The sequence below is a fragment of the Stigmatopora nigra genome, chromosome 10, assembly GCF_051989575.1.
Source record: "Stigmatopora nigra isolate UIUO_SnigA chromosome 10, RoL_Snig_1.1, whole genome shotgun sequence".
Lineage (NCBI taxonomy): Eukaryota > Metazoa > Chordata > Actinopteri > Syngnathiformes > Syngnathidae > Stigmatopora > Stigmatopora nigra.
In genome coordinates, this window is record NC_135517.1 from 11903670 (window position 1) to 11916964 (window position 13295).

Consider the following 13295-nt stretch of genomic DNA (forward strand, 5'->3'; position numbering starts at 1 on the left):
AGAAGTCTTGGTCTTTGTTTGTGACTCCAGGACAACACTTTCAATTGGTTAAAACCATGAAGAACGAACAGAGTATTTTACAGCTGGCATTATAACCTATTTGGCTGTAGCTTCTTGGATAAACGAAAGCTCCCCTATTGCCGTTTGATATCACAAGGGAAGCAGCAAGTATGTAGTCGCCTGCCAATGACGCCTTCCAAGGGTATGATGAATCGGGCAAGTTGTTCCTAAACACTCCCTGTATTAGTCTTGGGTATTATTCCTAAATGATGTTCATGCCAAATGATATCCTTTGGCTTGATAGTTGCAGGAAGTCTGCGATTCCATCTTTTTGTTCAGCAACTCTTTCCAGCAAGTGTTTTCTTTTTATTTCACATGATTTTTTCCAGCGAACTTGTATAGTAATTCAATTAGTTAAATCATTTATAGTTTTTTAGAAACTAATGCTTGTTTCGAACCAGTATTCATGCAAATACTCATGGCAGCGAGCATCCCCAGATGCTCCCTCAGGGTCTACTTGATAATGTGACATAGGGTGTATGCCGCCATAAGCTTCAGACAACTGGCCACCTTTAAGGTTGACTAACTGTGCATATGGTCTCATCGTGGATGAGAAGAGCGCACATTGATTAACCCACATATCCATCAGGGACACGCGGATGCTAATGAGAAAAGAGCCAAGCTAATGAACAATGAGGAAGGCTGAGGTCACTTAGGTGGAGACGTATGTTATAACACGGCGATAATCATTTCCCCGGCATGGGAGTCAGTCACAAAGCTAGGCCGCCTACTGTTCTGGTTGAAACAAGTTTGACGCATAGCAATTTCTCACTTATCAATGAGCAACATAAATGCCGAAGGGATAAAGATAAATAATCACGTGCGGTATTTTGGATCACAAAAGCAGCATACAACACAACCATATCGCCACCAAGATTTAAGAACCACCCTTCCACCAAACCAGAGGTTTGTTTTAAGTGGGAAATGGAGATTCCTGCATTACAATGACACACACACATACACACGGACATTCAATATTCGGGCCTTTTCTGAATTTGAGCAGATTGAAAATAACAATGCTTTATTCACAGCCCAGAAACCATGATTCTCATGGTCAATCAAACTGGGGAAACACATTTTGGGCCAATTATTGTTTTATTTTTTTGTGCTGAGCTTCACTCAATAGAAAATGGTGCAGTCAGTTTGTCTTGACCTTCAGCTTTGTGGCAGTTTTCCAAAATACTTTCATCAACTTCCAATACCTCCTCTGTGTTTCCACATGCTCTCTGTCCAGCATTTCCTGTTGCCTGTTTCCTATTCTACTCCACACACCAGACCCCCCCTAAAAAAATCTCCACTGACTTCCATTGTTGCCAAATTCCCAGGGCCCACCTATGATGGCAGTGAAACAATACTCGCTCCTTGGCACGGCCTTCACTCCAATGCATTCAGGTTCTTTCGTGCACTTCCCTTTAGCGGGACTGCACATGGGAGATGGAAAGCGATGATGAAAGGCTGAGAGCGGGGAGATGGACACCTTCCCGTATTGTGACAAATTGGCTCCTTTATTAGCAGCCCGCATTTCAGCTTGGCTGGATCATCTCGGGTTGATATAATCACAAGCCTTTCCTCCTGTGGGTTGCCTTCGTTGTCCTCAATCTTGTCCATTTGGCCCCTGAAGCCTGCATCTTGCCTAACCTAGGCAATTATGGAATCAACAAGGTAGTTTACCGTGCCTTCACTTATCAATGCTTTTTGAGTTAGCCAAAGAGAGCATTAAAATAGGTTTTGTACATGTCATATAATGGTACTTTCACCAAGTGAAGAGGTTTTTGAGTTACAAGTCGTTACTTGGTCATTTGCTGTATAAGTAAAGTCAATCTTTTCTTTTTTTCCTCCCAGAAAACTAACAGGAGCAAATAAAAAAATCCCGAACACCGGGAAGCAGTTCGTTAGCCCGCTTTTGACTGATTCGGTCTATTCAATGAGCTTTATATTTCAAGCTCTCGCTTCAAATGAAGACAATTGTCTGATCCATTTTTATTTCATCCATCACTTTATATTCGTGTGCGTGCGCTTTTGAGAGAACCTGCCGGGAGTGTTAAGGACAGCTTTTCAAATCCACCCGGCCATAGACTCATTAAACTTGGATAGCTTGAAAATATTGCTATGCTTGCGGCAGCCGGCAATGTCGGAAAATGTTGAGAACATCTTGACAAAGAGCAGCATGGGGCCGTATTAGTACGCTCAGCATACATTGGCAGGTCCGCGCTCGGCTTGTCATGGTGGTCCAACCAGGCTTCATTGTGCTGCAACGTCACGTTTTCCCCTTCCAAAATCAATTATGTGGCCATTATGTGCTGAGGTCGCCATAGGTAAGGTTAAGACATGGAGTCATTCCATGGTTGCTTTCAGAAGGATATGGACCCAGGATTTTTTCTTCTTTTGTCTGTTTTTACGCACTGCGTGGCCAAACAAGCAATGAAAACTTGATAACACTATGCTCTTAACCATACCAATAGGCCACAGTGGTACCGTGACTTACAAGTTGAATTTATTCTGTGGCTAACCTAACTAAATATGTCATTATACCCTGACTTGCATTTTAAAATTGTCGTACTTGGGAAAGACGAAAAATGAGAAGAACATTTTTAGCCATGACCAGCAACCATGTAGTTTGTCTAACTGGTGTTGCTGCAATCACTTCCCAGGCAGGTCGGGTTGCAGCAATTATGGGGTGACATCACAACCAATAATAACGGGCCATCTATTGCAACAAAAGCAATGACTGAAAAAACCCAGCACAACATTCCAGTGAGACCATCCTAGAGGCAATACTAACAAACGCAAGCTACAGAAAATTACTTGACAACCTTTTTTGTAGAGGACATCCTAAAAAGCATTTTTTTTGTAACATTGCTCTAAAAATGGATAAGCCGTCCCAAAAAGCAAACGTCAGGTCCAGTAAGTCCACATGAAGTGATAGGTCAGCTTTTTGCAGTATTAAGTTTCAAGTAGCAGTAGGAATACATGAAGAAATGTGCTTTTAGTCACTCAGCTCTGATTTAGCAAAGGAAACCACTGCTTCCCAAAGGACCATCCGCCCGGCGCATAGTTTTCCCACCAGTGTGTTCGGCAGCATTTACAGCTGTTCCAAATCATCGTTAATGTTCAACTAAATCAGTGAAGTCATCATTGGCACATTCCCAATGGATATCACTAGTGTTTTGTTAACAAGTTGTTGTAAGAGTGACATTAGTGACTTGCAAACTGGCTTCCATTTTAACCATTTCAGTGCTGATGACGGGTAAAATCAGCAAATAGAATCCAAAGATTGAGAGTCATTGTGTTGCCATTAAATAGAAACATATTTTGGTTCTAGATGAGATGAGATGAGATATGACAAATGAGTTGGATCTATGTTTACATTGTCATAAAACACAATACTATGTGGGGCTTGAAAACCAGTCAAAGTACAAAATTGGCTGAGTTTTTTTCTGGAACTCAAAAGCCCATAAAAGCCTTGCAGTGCATTGTGCTGCAAATTACTCTCAGGCCAGACTTTGTACACATGGGTAACTTCTCATTACAATCCCCTTTTTTTACCCACTGGGTCATATTACCAAGCTCCCAAATAGGAAACAAATGCAACACCATCTAGGATGACCCGATGACGGAAATGTCCTGCTTTATGCACAACCGGAACGACTTGGCCGCGAGATGTTGATAGATACATCCATATGCTCTTCATGGAGGGACTGTCGCTTAGCCTACGTGACCTTTCAACTCAGGTACACCCTCCCAGTGACAGGGTTGACCTTTGAGTTGACCCTAACGCAATGGCGAGGTTTTTTTATTGTCACAGCCCATTTCCACTCAACCCGTCCATTTGGGACCAATTGATTGAGACTGAATAGGTGCCCCCACTGTGCTCCGCCGGGGCTCCTGGGAGTCTGAATCATGATCGTACATTTTGCTGGTGTAATAGGACACGTTGGCCTGGACAGACTCACACTCAGAGCACTTAAGATAAAATACACACGAGAGGAGGCAGGTTTAAAAGACAAAGAAATGGAGGTAAGCTGCCTGAACATTGTAAAGTTGATGTGGCTGAAAATCTGAATTCTGGTATGCTATGTGAGAGGAAATATTAGGGAAGTTGGACTTATTCTTAGACAATGAGCTCGCTCTCTAGAGCACGGGTGGCCAAGTCCGGTCCTCAAGAGCCCCTATCCGGTCTGTTTTCCATAACCCCCTAACCCCTAACCCTAACATACCTCCGAATCAAATAATCTGAATCGGTATTACGTTTCTGGACAATTTGCTAAGGAGTTGACTATTTGATTCAACTGTGGTAGAGGAGGAAAATATGGAAAACAGACTTGATAGGGGCTCTTGAAGAGTGGACCTGGCCACCCCTGCTCTAGAGTGCCTGGCCACCCATTAAGTGTGAAATTAAACACCCGAGTAAATTTTTTATTGGCTCATTTCATGTGGCTGTGAGCAAGTCATTCTGGTGGCATTTACATAATAATCACCCACACAACAAGTTTGTCCAATAATGGCTAGGCTGCTTGTATACATCCTGAACTACTTTTGAGCTACATATTAAGTGTTTTTGTACACAGCAAATTATTTGATGAAATTAGTCACTTTGATCATGTATTTTCATAAACGACCACTTGACCAATATGTATTGCCCGAATCCAGTGGAGTCTACTTGAGTTTTTCAATCAGAGGAGGGATTTGACTCTGGTTCGCAGTGACTATTTTTTCCCAATTTACAGAGTCAACTGTGTATACAGGGTGACCGCAAAAAATAACTGGCCCTAAATGTAAATGTATTATTCCTTTTTTTCAGAATAGAATGAGTGTAGTTATAATGATTGTATATTTTTTCAGAACATCACACATCACATATATAACAAGCTCATTCCGCCACTATGGCTGTAACATAAAAATGTGAAAAATGAAGCCCGGTGAATACTATGCCATATTCCTCAGTGCTGAGTCATTTCGACATTTCTTTGGCACTCACTTTTTGTGAGTCAGGTTTGCGAGGGCTGTATATAACTTTGGACAAAGCATTCCAGCAATCAACAACCAACAAAACTTGTCCATTTGTTATGTTCTGCTAATTTGTTTATCTCTTTTGAATCATCACCCATCTGGGCTTGTATTCCTCCCTTCCGTGACATTACATGCCGTTGCTTGTTTGTCTTTTTTTATCATTCTCTTTTTCTGTCCCATTCTCTCCAGTTCAGCTTGTCTTTTTCAATCACCCCCTGGTACATATCAGACAGACTTCTGCTTCCGATAAGGCCCCCTCCCCACCGAACCCCCCAACCCTCCTTGGGCTAATGTCACAACAGTCCTCTCCAGTCCCACATTTCCTCAGTCATTTGCCTCTGCGGGGAGCCAAGCCCGGAAGGTGCCATCCAGTCTATCGACTTGGATGAAAGCTCGAAGCCCGAAGGATTAGAATTGTAATATCAGTGGGTTTTTGAAATGACATGTGATGGACAATGGGCTTAATCAGCTTCCTGTGCACTGCATTCAGTAAAGGGGTCATATTATGACTGTAGGGCTGCTTTAAGGAGTTCTTGCCATTTGGAGGAATGCGTTCTATTTGTAGTATTTTCCGCTTGATTATTAAGACAATTACTTCGTTTTATATTTTCATTCCTTTAAAGAGCAACATTGGAGCACTCTCTTTACCATGAATTAAGGTGGCTCATATTTTACTTTTTAAATGTGATTTTGCAACGGTGCACTCAGGAGGTCTTAGTTCTAAAAGTACATTCCTGAGGAACTGCATGCAGGTGTATGGTGAGCTGGGCCCTTATTTGCACTGGGAACTGGGTTGAATGAATGACCCAACATTATGCAGACTAACATTTAAGAAGTTATGTTTTCTTAAGAAGTCCCCTTCAACTAGCTGAACTGAAGTCTAGTGCAACATCCTTCCATTTGCACGTGACTCTTGCTCCTTATTTAAATAGACAAAACCAAAAGAGATGGTCGGCGCTCTGAAATGTAAGAAATTGTCTAGAGTGACCGGGAGGCTAATCAAAACAAGGCGATAAATAAGTGGCTGCTTAAAAATCTCATTAGTCTCATTGAACAATGGTTAATCAACTCAAATGCCAAAGGATAAAAGGCACTTGTGCACATGTTACACAAATGTTTTGAATTGGGGCTAAATATTTTTGAAATTAATCTCTAAATTCTCTTGACTGGATGTTTCTAACTGAAGGAGTGATAGTGTTTTTCCTCACCTTTTTAAGCCTCCCATTCTTGGTGCCTAGGAAGACCACGCTGTGTCCATTGTAGATATAAGAGATGACTGAGGTCAGCCTCTCGCGGCTCTCCTTGTAAACCGTGCGGCCTGCCACCAGCTGTGAGCCCCCCAAAGGCTGATTTATGTCCAAGCCGCAAAAGTGGTCGTCAATGGGGACGGGCTGTGAGCAGAGAAACAAAAGCATGGCTGTGAAATAATTCAAACAGCCACATTTTAGTTTGAGAGGAAGATAAACGTAAAACGACGGTAGAGTGAAAGAACAGCGGATTGGGGGTGACAGATGTGTGGAAGGAAGAAGAGCGTAATTGTGAAGCGGGAAAATGGAAGAAAAATCAGCAGTGACACGTGTGAATAAGAAACGAGCTCTGCCATGTTAAGCGCAACGTTTTTTTTTTCTTTTTCCCCCCGGGTTTTGAAAGAGAAACTTCAAACGCCAATTGCCAGCCGCGCTTATCGACTATGAACGGTGGCAAATTTGCCATGATGATAATATGAGTGAGGCGGTGCACATTTTGCACCTGTTCTCTGTGATTGTTGATCACTTGATGCTACATCACACAAATAAGCAGTGCCAGACATGTCTTGATGCCTGGTAAAGCATTAAATAATGCTGCATGCAAAGCGATCATGTTATTTATTCTGCTTTACACGCTGCTCAACTTAAGTAGCTGCTGGCATAATTTCCTAATTTGGAGTCAAATCAATTTTTACTGTTATGTACTGACAAGGCGTGTTTAGTGGGAAGTTATTTACTCAAACCTTTAAAAGTATGTTCATCATGTAAATATATGCTATTAAAACAAAGAACAAGGAAACTGAAAAAAAAACGTTGAAGTTACTTTACAATACTGGTAACTGTGGAAGAATGCAATAGGTTTATTGGTAGCAATAGTATATTGTACTATACATGATAAAATAAAGAAAGGAAGGCTGATCATCTCTCTATATCTTAAATTGCAACTACAGTAATCCCTTGATTATCGTGACTTCACTTATCGCGGATTCACTACTTTGGTCTAGGCCTAGAACTTGTATGATAGTTTAGCTACCAACAAAGACTCTGAATGCGAGCCTCAGTCAAGCACCAGTGCCACCAGTGAGCTTTGTGAATTTTCAGCAAGCAAGGGTTGGTTCGAAAAATTAAAAAAGAGGCAGTGCTGCATGTGTACGGGATGAGCAACCGAAAAGCTTGGATGACGAAAGCTCTCCATAATGAGTGGTTTTATAACTGCTTAATCCCGAACGCGAAGCTGTATACCTCGCCGAAAGGGGGCTGGATTATACAATCATCGTGTTTTTTTTTTTTAATTATTACAAACATTAACCTGATTTTTTTTTGCTATTTCAAGTGCAGGATTTTTTTCAGTGAGTACAGCATTTAAAGTATTTAATGTTTCCATATATAGATTAATAGATATTAATACATTAGTAGTCTTTTGGTATGTTTCTAGTTGTAATTTTCAATAAATATACACTTTGATGAATTGACTTGTGTACTTGTGCAAAAAACAAAGTAAAAGTAAAGTATGTATTGTGGTAATTATAATAGGGGTGACCCTACTTTACGATTTTTAAATTATCGCGGCCATGTCTACTCTACATTAACCATGATAATCGAGGGATTACTGTATATTGTTTTGAGTCATTGCTGTTTTTCAGTTAAGTGTAGATAAACTGTCCACAACTTCATGCTGAATCCCCTCATTCATTCAAAACATTATTCTTTCAATGTTCTTTTTCATTTAGACGTCAAGTGGACAAACACTACCCAACTATTACAATTTTTTTCTGAATTAAGTGCACTATTTATAAAAATTCTGAAATAATTTCCCCCGCTGGCATTTGTGCAGAATGCATTCCATGACAATAATGGATTGGTCTCATTAGACTCAGCTGTAATCAATAATTTTGTTCAAATTGACTAACTTGTTGAGGCATTTTCAAATTTATTACACCAAATCAAGATTTCATCAGTAGTCTTGAAATACACTGGATAGCTCGGAAACATGCCGTCTGTAGATTGATATTTGTTTTTGTTTCTATAAGGCAGAACAAACATGTATTAATTTTACAAATAAAATCTGCTATTGTGCTCTAAAGAACATTTAACAAAGCATGCAATTAGATTTAGTAATTGTAGCTCTTTTACTGAGAAACGTGTGATGTAATGATAAGTTATCAAGACCGAGCCATTGTGTTTTATTTGGTCCCCGAGGTTAACGACACAGCAAGATTAATTATTGTGCTATTATGTAGTTACACCTCGCCTCAGCTGCTTTGACTTGAATAACACCCTATTTGCTTGATAGCATAGTAGAATCAAAGGGCATGCTGGGAAACCGCATGGTAATGGATATGATTGTTTTCATCATTGCTTTCAGCTCGTTCCTGCAAAAGCATCATTATGCATAATTGTGGCTTTTTGAAGGCATAGTCACGAACATGAGCGATAGAGGCACTTTTTTCTGAAGATGAAGAAGAATCCTCGCGAGGGTTTGAGCGGTGTTGACAGGGACACGAGTAGAGCGCCGGGGGTGAGGGGAGTGGAAGAGGATTAGAGAAAGGTGGGCGTCGGTGGCCAAACCCCCCAAATGAAATCAAAGCTTCTTGCACACTGTGATTAGCTCCGTGGGCTGAATCTTCTACAAGCCCTCTGCTCTCTTGGGATTCCACAACTAAAACTCGTAATTTTGGTTAAACAAAGAGTGCATTTATGTCTGTGTGCTCATGCTGGTTCATAGTCCTCTGTTGATTTGCCACTTGAAGGTATCAAACCTACTAAAGCTGGGTTTACACATACTAATAATCAACAAATCTGACCCCTAGTTTTCCCCTTCTGATCAATGTTAGTAAAAGCCGGATTATCAGTTGTTTGTGAACGATTACCTTTAGTGATTATCCTGTGGCATAGGGTTGATTAACCCTTCGGTGGGACCGAACAGCAGAAGTGTCAACCGTGTTCAATATTTAAATTGCAAATGCTGGTTGTTTGGTAAATGTACTGTAAAGCCTGCAACATTTTTTTTATTAATGTGCTACTGTATCGCGGAATTTCCAAATGGAGATGGCCACTTACCGCTTTGGTGCACTGCACGTCCTTCCCTAATAGCCAGTGTAACTCCAGGTGTCCCTCGCCTTGGTAGCAAGACTGCAGCCTCTCCTTGATCCGTGTGTCGATGTCTTGGATGGTGAAAACGCAGAGTGCAGAGTGATCGGATGGGTCGTGGTACTGCTTCTGGCCCTTGGAGAACACGGCAAAGAGCACATCATCTTGGATGCCAATGTTAAGTGTCTTGGCCAAGACTCTGCCGGCCTTGGACAGGTATGCAGCTTGCAGTAGACGGTACTCCTCGCCCCGGTGGACGCAGCCCACAGGAAGCGACACATAGGAGTGGAACTTCTTGTCACCTTTGCAGAGGCGGATGATACGGGAGGTGTAGAATAGATCACCAGGGGAACCCCCGGACGGCATCCCATTTTCTGGGGTTTCGGGCTGGACAGTCATGAAGTAGACATAATGACCACTATCAAAGCCATAGATGTAGTAAATGTCAAAATGCGGGACAAGCGCCAAGGTGTCTGAGGGGATTTTGATCAGCGACGATACAAAATCCGTGTGAAGTTCGTAGTCGAGCATGGCAGAGGATTCTGGGTCCTGGGGCAACTTGCGGCTGGAGATAGTTGGAAAATAGTCCTGCTTTCCACCGACTGCGGTACCGATATACAGTGTGGCATTTTGAGCCAGTGAAGGCACCACCACTCCATACATAGTCCCTGTTAGGGTGTCACTGGATAGGTAGTGTTCTTTCTTATGAGTAGGCTCCCCAAGGATGAACAGGTCGTCCAGCCTCATAAGCTTGCAAACACCTTGGTAGAGGCTGCCACAAGCCAGGAGACGATTGTGGGAGTAATCAATGAGCAGCAACTTGTTGACGTTGTCCATGGAGGCGAGCGGCTCCGAGCATGGCTGGACGATCAGAGGAGGGTAGCAAGCTTTGTTGTCAAATTCTGGCCCTGTGGCATGGGATACCAAGAGTGTGAGGTTGGCCGTCAGTTTGTATATGCGGTTGACAGCACCGACGTAGAGGGCCCCTGTGGACTGATGTACTGCAAGGTGGTTGAGGGACCACTCTCGCTGCTCAGACTGGAAGATGTTAAAAGTCTGTACAGCAGCTGTCTTTTGACTCAGGAGGAAAACCGTCATCAACCCGAGGGCTACGAAGCGCAACATGACCTTCAGATGGCCGTGAACCTTAACAAAGCAGCTATAAGTCCATCTTTTATGTAAGCAGGTTCCCATTTCCGTTGGGCTCCCAGAAAGATGGTGCTCCAACAAACCTCCAGAGACTGTGTGTCAGCCAGGTGAATGCCAGAGAACTTGTCGTCCTTCTCCAGGAAACCTCACATTCCTCTGAAAGAAAAGAGTTATGACATTTCTTTTATCAAGTGCTCTAAAGTCCCACCTTGTTTTAAGTCTACTTAGGTTATCATCAGCACTTTTGCTTGTTTTCCCATCTGTTTGTGCTTTGTCAGACTCACGATACCTCACAGAAACAAGTTATCATTTGTTCGGAGTTTTTCATCAGATTTACAAGACACAGCTTCATGTTTTCCGTAGCTGGCTTATAAAATGCACCACCCCATTTAGGGAAACGAATGCTTGCCTGTTAGTGGAACAAAGGAATTACACAATCTAGCTGTGCCTGACGACTCTTTTGGTTGCTTATTAAAGCAACCCGATATTCCTCATGTGTCTATGTTCGGGGCTGTCTTTTTCTATCCCTACCACCCTGTCATGTTCACTTAAGTAGCTGCATCCAGGAGGAATTAATCACTCTCCACTGTAGCCGACATTCCCCAAATTAATCAGCCTCTTTCCAGGGATAGCTGGGAGTCATTAAAGATTCCCAACCAGGCGGCATCAGCCCAGCACTTCCCGTTTTAATTTCATTATCATATTTTATGTAGATATCTCCTGAGGGGGCTGGCAAACAATGCCCCTCAGAAGCGGGATGAGCTCGGATGAATCGGACACGTGGCAGTGAATGATGTGCCCACATTTTCTTATCAACAAGCATACTTGGGTCTGGCTGTGTCTGCTGCAAAATGAGTTAATTTGCTTTCAAACAGGTTTTAACCTCCAAACAAAGATGAATGTTGAGTGACTGCACAGACGGGCATTGCAGATATACTGGCATTCACAGTTGCCATACTAAAGTCTATTAAAGAGAGGTGATAAAAGTGCCTACCCAGGAAGACAGACTATAAATTGCCAAACATGCCATCACCCTAAATCTGTCGGGGTGTCATCATGCATCAGCAGGCTCCTAAAGGTGGAGACCCCCATTTTTCTCCCAGTTTTTGTCATGCTGGCTAGCCTTTACTGAAACCAGCCTACATTGTTTTGGGATGTTAGGGAAAACCGGAGTACACAGAGAAAACTCACCCAGGCCCGGGAAGAATTTGCAAACTCAGACCCACCAGGTAATGAACCCTCAATCTTAGAACTCTGAGGCAGATGTGGTTAACCACTTGTTCAATGTGCCAACCTCTTATTTCAAAAATTGGATGTCAAAATCCTATTTCTTAGTGGTACTTATTGTTTTAAGTAGAGGTTAAATGATGACAATCATGTTGATAAAATGGGAGGGTTTGGGTGGAGGTCAGGATGCAACGTCAAATGGGATGTCCCACTGAGTTGAGCACGATCCAGGACCTTAGCGAATGGACCGACACTAATCTGGCAGGGCTCCCTCTAGAACCTCCCGTCCATCTGTCACAACCACACTCACCCTGTGGTGACTCTAAAGGCCGCACGCGCGCCTCTCATTTTTTGGCACACTCGCCAGGTACCTCTGCCAGTAATTGGCCTCCAAAGCCTGACTAAGTTCTTTTTTTTCTTTCTTTTTTACGGTCTGACGAACCTAGTATGTCCTCTTTGTGGGAAAACTACCCTGCTCACATCTGCTGAGTAAGTAAGCTCAGGACGAACCATCATTTTAATGAACTTTGGAAAAAAATAAACGTCGGCAAATAATCTTTTAACATGGCCCAAACCATTTGACTTTTGAATTTTTCAGGCATTACAAAGTTCACAGTATTAAGGCTGCTGCTGGCAGATGATGATCTGAATCAGCTTCATTGTTGATTTCTCACCACTTTCATTTGATAGCCTGCTACCTTATTTCTTTTACTATCTCAAGGGATCATCGGTACTCTTTCAGTTATATGCCCTTTGGCTTAACTGGTGTGACTATAAACGATGTAGTGTTGGCTTGTTAAAAGAAGACGAACAAAAAAAACTCAAGTCCCAAGATTGTCCTTCTATGAGAGGAGGTTGTGTGCAGGAAATCAGTACGCGACCAATATAGTACGGTATACTGATATGAATATTTGTATACTCATTGCCGCAGGACTAGTACCATCAATGCTTTGTTTGTCTTTATGGGGGTTGAGCTACTGTTTACACTCTGTTTTATATTCAGGAGTTCAATAAGTAGCCATTCAGATTTCTTTGTTGATGCAATACGCGTTAGGAGAAGCATGAGCAGTGTATAGTTTGCAAGAAATGAGACTATGCAAAACAGGTTAAATTAAAGAGATTCTACTCCGATGGGCTGGAGGTTGAGCCTAGTTTCTGGGACATGGACAGTACCCTTTCAGGTTATGGCCAAGGGTGTAGGAGAGATTCCAGTTTGCTTCGCCTGGTAAAATGTGTTTTGTTTCCCTGAGATGGCGATAGCATTTTTTATACCAGGTGGTGTCTTTTTTTAAGTTTGCAATGGACTCATCAGAAAGTCAAAGATTGAGAAATAAAGTGTGTGAAGCGGCCAACTTGTAGCAGTGCTCCCCTAGAGGTTAACTCAGTGCTGAGCATCTTGCGTTTTAAACCCTCAGAGAATTCAGTAAACAGCAGAACAAAAAGAAAAACAAGATAAAATAGGAATCGCTGGTGGCAAGTGCCGCCGCGGTCGTTTCATCCATTCTTCCTTGC

At 42.3% G+C, this 13295-nt stretch overlaps 2 protein-coding genes across 3 annotated transcripts in view; one reads left to right on the forward strand and one right to left on the reverse strand.

Moving 5' to 3' along the window:
- The window catches only part of LOC144203013 (plexin-A2-like), a 62890-nt gene that overhangs the window by 38215 nt on the left and 11380 nt on the right, over positions 1–13295 (reverse strand). The window contains exons 2-3 of the mRNA XM_077726186.1: positions 9378–10712; positions 6279–6461 (exon numbers count right to left, since the gene is read on the reverse strand). Of these exons, the coding sequence (XP_077582312.1) occupies positions 6279–6461; positions 9378–10601 (1407 nt within the window). The 5' untranslated portion in view covers positions 10602–10712. The remainder of the gene's footprint in view (positions 1–6278; positions 6462–9377; positions 10713–13295) is intronic.
- The window catches only part of LOC144203035 (peptidyl-prolyl cis-trans isomerase FKBP3-like), an 81733-nt gene that overhangs the window by 32037 nt on the left and 36401 nt on the right, over positions 1–13295 (forward strand). The window lies entirely within an intron of this gene.